The sequence below is a fragment of the Etheostoma spectabile genome, chromosome 19, assembly GCF_008692095.1.
Source record: "Etheostoma spectabile isolate EspeVRDwgs_2016 chromosome 19, UIUC_Espe_1.0, whole genome shotgun sequence".
NCBI classification, from domain to species: domain Eukaryota; kingdom Metazoa; phylum Chordata; class Actinopteri; order Perciformes; family Percidae; genus Etheostoma; species Etheostoma spectabile.
In genome coordinates, this window is record NC_045751.1 from 13,416,332 (window position 1) to 13,422,793 (window position 6,462).

At 39.9% G+C, this 6,462-nt stretch overlaps 2 protein-coding genes across 2 annotated transcripts in view; one reads left to right on the forward strand and one right to left on the reverse strand.

Moving 5' to 3' along the window:
• Positions 1 to 350: 350 nt before the first annotated feature.
• On the forward strand, positions 351 to 5,196 carry tinf2 (TERF1 (TRF1)-interacting nuclear factor 2). Its single transcript, XM_032544107.1, has 10 exons — positions 351 to 769; positions 1,140 to 1,342; positions 1,464 to 1,571; positions 1,861 to 1,956; positions 2,079 to 2,189; positions 2,475 to 2,598; positions 2,717 to 3,563; positions 3,993 to 4,051; positions 4,174 to 4,253; positions 4,697 to 5,196. The coding sequence occupies exons 1-10, from the start codon at positions 736 to 738 to the stop codon at positions 4,814 to 4,816; spliced, it is 1,782 nt and encodes a 593-aa protein (XP_032399998.1). The 5' UTR covers positions 351 to 735; the 3' UTR covers positions 4,817 to 5,196.
• A 246-nt stretch (positions 5,197 to 5,442) lies between these two features.
• dhrs4 (dehydrogenase/reductase (SDR family) member 4) overlaps positions 5,443 to 6,462 on the reverse strand; it is a 3,767-nt gene continuing 2,747 nt past the window's right edge. The window contains exons 7-9 of the mRNA XM_032544137.1: positions 6,086 to 6,220; positions 5,912 to 5,967; positions 5,443 to 5,826 (exon numbers count right to left, since the gene is read on the reverse strand). Coding sequence (XP_032400028.1) covers positions 5,712 to 5,826; positions 5,912 to 5,967; positions 6,086 to 6,220 — 306 coding nt within the window. The 3' untranslated portion in view covers positions 5,443 to 5,711. The remainder of the gene's footprint in view (positions 5,827 to 5,911; positions 5,968 to 6,085; positions 6,221 to 6,462) is intronic.

A 6,462-nucleotide genomic window follows, 5' to 3' on the forward strand; every position in this document is an offset into this window, starting at 1 on the left:
CTAAGGGATAGATAGATATTACAACAACATTGTTATCTTACAATATTAAACCATTTAGGCAATTATATTCCCATTGCAGGGACATTAACATTTCCTTCGGGATGAATAAAGTATCTATCTATCTATCTATCTATCTATCTATCTATCTATCTATCTATCTATCTATCTATCTATCTATCTATCTATTAAACTCGGAGTTCTTGTTTTTAGCCTTTTCTCTGGGCCATTAGCTTAGTTTTATTGGTACATAATTCATGTTAACACGCGCCTTAAAATGCTCTGCAACGTCATATCCTGTAAACATCTTTGGGTGCGCTTGTTTTACATATTTCATATTTCTCGCTTGGACGGAGTGGTTCGTTCGAACCATTGCAAGTGCGAGTAGCACCGCTCAACCGGTACACCCGAGTGAAGATTTGAGAAGATTTAATGGTGCAGTGAAGGCGGGAGGATGTGAAGTCGAAGTTTTGATAGAAGTGTTGCTAGCTTTGTTTTCAAACGGGTAACCAACAGCAGCGGTACTGAGGTGGAACGATAGTTAAATTCAGGAATCACCGGAGTTAGTAAACATAACCTCAGAAACATTTCCTAAACAACGTTTCATGGATAAACTACTTAGTTCCGCCTCAGCTTCGAAGTGTACTCGGGGAGGAATGTGTCAAAGTTGCTAAGCTAACCTCAGTGTCTTAACGAGAGCTTGTGGTCACTGAGTAGCTAACTGACGTATTCAGTGGTATGGCAAAGGTTAAAAGTAAACGAATTGAAGATGGTAAGTGTTAATAGCTGGGATAGCTTTAAAACTGGATGTGAAACAATTTTTGTCAGTAATGTAGCTAGTGGTCAAGGTTTAACGTTACATTGATTAAAGTAGTAGGCTAACTTAGGTTGTTGTTGCAAGTGACTGTCAGTGTGACGTCATGTCACATCCTCGCCCCAGCAGACACAGCTCGCTAGATCAATTTGACAGCTGATGGGAGACTCCTGCTTTACTATCACATAAATAAAGAATATATGCACAGCTTCACCAGGGGGCATGACATCTTTGCACAATATTTGTGAAAAGGACATCAGAGCCTACGAATATATATATATATCCATTATCTCAATCGTTTTTGTGCCATGCTTTGTCTGCTGCACAGATACCAGCCTTCCTTTTGCTGCACTCCAGCTGCTGGCCCCGCCTGTGCGCCTGGTGTCTGCGGCCCTCTGGAAAGTGATGAAGCAGAGGGATGTGATGCAGTATGGGGTTGTGGAAGAATTCGTGACATCCGCCTGCGAGACTGTCCCGGGGCTGCTCACTGTGAGACACCAGGGCAAGCTGGCACTGGGGCTCAGAGGACGTGTGAGATTTTGACATGCCAGTCTCTTTATTCCCTTTTGTTAGATAGCATTATTACCTTGTATGTCTCAGTATTATTTCCTGTCTTGACTGCACGGTTCATCAACCTTATCTTTCTTTTCAGTTAATCTTGGAGCTCTGCTTTACGCAGCTGGATGAAAAAGTGATTATGCCACACCTGGAAAGGATCCGTGCTCCTGCTGCTCTGTCAGCCTCCTCTGCTACTACTATGGTAAATTACATTTGATGTTCATAATCCCACAACAAATTGCATTGCCATTTGTTTCGCTGTGAACACTTTGTAGGTTTTCATTCTGCATACTCTTTATGCTTCTTGGCGCATTGCTTCAGTAGACAATTTAGGCATTTGCATACCTTAACTGTAATGTAAAAGATAACTTGACAATATTAATAAAATAAAAAATAATACCGCCAAACAATTGATGTATTGTCAATATAATATATTTGATACCCTATCACTCATGTAAGTAATTTTTTGTTGTTGCTATTTTGTCTCCTAGAGGAGGGATGTGAAGATCATGAGAACAGTTGAGGGTTTCCATTCTCTGGTTCATACTCTGCTGAAAGACCCAACAGAGAGGGAACACTTCTTCAAGGTTAATCCCGCTACTAGTGTTTAATTGCAACCATAATAGCGGCAGCAAGTGATCTCAATCTATCGTGATGATTTCTCAGTGGATGTATGTAAGAATGTAAAGGCCATTCTCTCTTCTCGTAGGAGGAGTTTCCCGTGGATTATGGTACAAAGTTTGACCTGGAACTAGAGAAACTGCTCTGGGAGTTTTTGATTCGAGTGGACCAGTTGCTCCCAGTTCCCAGCCTAGCTCAGGTAGTGGGTGTTTTTGAGAACAGCTTCCCTTGTTTTGTCACAAATGGCACCTTATTTATAGCTATCTAGACTGTTTCATAAAGCTCTTGTTGGTTGTTTGTTTTAGTCCGCAAGAACACAATAGGAAAAATAAGTATTTAATTTGCAGTGAATGAAAGACATACAAAAGCAAAGTGTATTCTTGTTTTCACTATAGCTAGTAATTTTATAAAAATGCCTGCTGACACATGTGATTTTTTTCTTTTTTTTTAAAGAGCTGTTTATATATTATTAATTTGTCTCCAGACTGTGTCGTGGCTCAGTGATGCCCCCCCTGTCCTGGAGGAGTGTGCGCGGGCAGCCTCCCAACCCCAGCTCCTGAAGATATTGCTTCAACATGAAACGTGTCTAGGTCACCTGGAGAATGCAGGTAAAAGTAGATAATTTTCTTACCTTTGCTTAGCTTCTTTGCTAGAATGACAGTAACAGGAAGTCCATCATTGTAGATTTCTAATAATTCTTATTATCCACATGTTTGTTTTTTACAGCATCCCTCCCTCCAAACATGGGAGACTCCATCCTGGCTTCACTTTCTCTGCCACCCTCTGGAAGAATACCTTCAAATCATCCAACAGGAGCCAAAACGTCTGCTGTGGACCAGGCCGCTGGTACACAGACAAGAGACAACACTCCCTTTATTACACCAGTTATTGGACTAATATCAAATGAAGACGTACCAGTTATGATCAGAACACTGAAAGGTGGCGAGGCAGCCAGTTCAAAAGATGCAACAAACGAGCACTTGCACCCAACAGAGAACTTGAAATTCACTGTGGTTAAACCGAGGCAAAAAGCCAAAAATGGTGGAGCAGAGGAGGAGGAGAGGAGCGCCTCAGAAAGAAGCAGTGGAATGAAACGCAAGCAACCTGACCATGGAGGAAAAGAATCCGGTGAGGATGAAGAAGTGTTAGGCACTACCAGAACTGGGAAAAAGAGGGTAAACAGCAGTTTGAGAAATGGAGCAAGCAAGTTCAGGCAGGATAGAGGTGACCAGAGGACAAATGAGAGCAAAGAAGACGAAGCTCTAAGAAACGAGGAGCGTAACAGAGCAGCCCTTGAAACCTGTATGACCCGGCTGGGTATCAAAACCCTGCATCTGCCTGATGACCCTTCCCTCTGCCCCCTTTTGGTCTCTTCTCTGAGCAACCAACCCAGAGTTATTATTGAAAAACTGTCTCTGACTCCTGCTAGGGCTAATATGACTGATGGAGGAGGAACATCCTTGTATAAGAAACAGCAGAATCAGAGGAGGAAGTCTCTGGGTAAAGCTCCAACACATAAAAGCAACCAACCTCAAAATCCTGACTTGGATGTTCCTGGCCTGGACAATAAAGAGTAAGAGACATGGGAAGACACGGTGCACATGGAGAAAAGTACCGACATTTTAAATTCAGGAACCCACAGAGACAAAATGTTTTACTGTTGATAAAATAGTTTACTCTGGCATTGTAGACCATTGTTTTAACCCTCCATATACAATAAAACACTGATTTAGTACAATGTTTCCAGTTTCATTTTATTTTTCTCTCTGAGAAATTAGTCATTTAAATGTGGATATTTGTTTTTTTCGAGCTGCAGGTCCTATAAAAAGAAACTTATTTATGATTTAACAGCATTTAACAGTTTCCTGGTTGTGTTTAGACTTAAATTATAAATGGCTCTAGCAAAACTGCTTAGTTAAAGATTTCCCCTGACAGCTATTGAAACCTAATTAATTAAAAAAAGGATTTGATGTAATGGATTAATCATGTTTCTTCTTGACAGGAATTATCCTGTATCGCCAAGTATAAGCAGCTCTCCCTTTCAGCAACGGAGTAACACAGGTGATTTTACAAATCATGTCAACTGAAAGCAAGGAATTCAAAAGAAAAGAAAAAAAAGATTAGCACACACAAACATTTCCCTGCACAGGTTTAAGTTTAACTATGATTTCTTTTGTGTTTAGAGGCGTCGGCCCTTCCGAGAGAAAGTGAAGACTACGTAGCGGATTCTGAGGATGAGGCGACAAAGAACTTCAAAGGCAGGGTATGTACTCAAACATGCATACATACAAACATAAGAAAATGGTTACCACAGGCAGTGAAAATCTTTGAAAGTGTGTCCAATTACACAAGGCATGCCTTATATATTTTATTTATTTGAAACTTCTATAAAAAAAATAAAAAAAATCTGGCATTGAAATTAATCCTGAGGAATAATCTGTTGCGGAGATGATTTCTTTTTTTTTTCTATGCAACATGATTGCAGGTTAATGAAAAAAGATTGTGACTACAATGTGCAATGTCAAACATGTTCACCGAACAAGACACTTGACAATTGTTTTTTTTTTTATCTGGGTGTTACATATGTAAAGCTGCACAATATTTCAAACTTTTAGTTTGAAATGCCACAAAAACTACAGTACATTTTAAATACTGATAACTTTCTTCTGTCATGAGTGTTGTAGTAACTGACTGTGTCTCCCTCAGCTGTTTATGAAGCGCTACTACAAGACCAAACACGGCACTTATGTTCCCACTCTGAGGGAGTACTGGAAGCCTGGGATGACACGGCGGGAATTGACGTCTGTTGGCAGCAGGCGCAGATAAGGAAATGGATTTTTACGTTGTCAAGTTTGGTGTTGGGAAATTATCGGCAGAAAGATGCCAGAAAAGACAAAAATATTTTGGAATGCCGGTGACTGTGGATGATGGACATTCATTTTTGTTCTTTCTCTATAGATTTGATTTGAACTTGAATCAGTGGTTTGTCATCGTGGAAAACGAGCCATAAAATGGCATCATCACTGGGTTTATGGGTTTATGATTATGGACAACTTTGTGTTGTTTTAAATTGTTATTTTACAGTGTGCTTGTAAGTAAAGACCAGAAAATATCTGGATTATCTGTTACAATTATGTTACTTTTCTAAATATTTGAAAACCACACTATGTAATATGCTCAGTTAATAAATTTAAATTAAAAATGTGGCACTTTGTACATTATTTTGCATTTCATTTATCATCTTAAAGTGTCTTTGGGTCACATTGGTGGACTGCCTGTTTTTTGATACATGGATAAATGATGAAGCATGGTCTTGAACTGCTCCTGACATCCAATTAATGCAACATGTGATACAGTGATAAGGGAATAATTTTAAAACTCATCAAAAACTGGGCTTGTCAATCAGATGCACAGTATATTTAAGTACTTAAACATCAACCAGGAGCAGTTGGTGAAGAAGTGAAAATCCATGAAAACCTTCCCATTTATTTAGAAATTGCATGAAATCTTATCCCATAGACTGAGGATGAAAAGAGTTGTCACAGAGCAGAAATCTTGCACGGAAGTTCACCCAGGAAATCAATAATTGATTAGAGGATTTCACATTCCTCAGTATCCTGGCTTGTATTGGCAAATTGTAGCTCTTATTCTAAGGTTTACTAATGAATACATATCTACACAGGAACACACAATTAAATTCAAATTCGTTGCCACTGGAGATTCACAGTCGACAGCCTATCCCTCCAGTCACTGTGATGGTCTCTCCGGTGATGTAGGAAGCCTCCTCAGTGCACAAGAAGGCAATCACCCCACCCACTTCCTCTGGCTCTCCGACTCTAAAGGGGAAACATGAAATATGGTATTCATGTGTGCATAATACAACATATTAACGACAAACTTCCATATGAGCATGAGCTGTACCTTTTAATGCTGAGCTGCCTTTTAAACTCGTCCATGATGTCTTCATTTCCCCATAACTGTGACAAAACAGTGGTGTATTGTAGAGAGTACAACATTTACCAAAAAATAAAATTAAAGAGAACTACCATGTTTTGAGCGTGTTGTACAAAGAGGATGGTATGTTTTTCTCCTCACCGCAGAGCTGAAGCGGGTCTTGATGACTCCAGGGGCCACACAGTTGACCCTTATGTTACTGTGGGCCAGCTCAGGAGCCAGCACCCGGGTCAGACCCAGCAGTGCTGTCTTACTCACACTGTAAGGACCCAGGGCCTGCAGAGACAGACGCAGTGTCCATAACATACACATGCGCACTGGAACTACAACTTATATAATGGCTCTATGGGAAGTCTGTAGTACCTCCTATTTATCTTAAAGCGCTTAAATTATGCTTTTTGGATTTTTCCCTTCCCTTTATTGTGTTATATATCTTTTTTGTGAACATTATAGGTTTACAAAGTGAAAAAGCCCAAAGTCCACCCATCTTCAACAGAAAACACTGTTCACAAACTGCT

Excerpts from the sequence above, each read along its gene's own strand:
- tinf2 (XM_032544107.1), top strand. The coding sequence starts at position 736 with ATGGCAAAGGTTAAAAGTAAACGAATTGAAGATG. Across the intron at positions 3,564-3,992 it reads CCTGGCCTGGACAATAAAGA|GAATTATCCTGTATCGCCAA; the intron begins GTAAGAGACATG and ends TCTTCTTGACAG. Across the intron at positions 4,254-4,696 it reads CAAAGAACTTCAAAGGCAGG|CTGTTTATGAAGCGCTACTA; the intron begins GTATGTACTCAA and ends TGTCTCCCTCAG.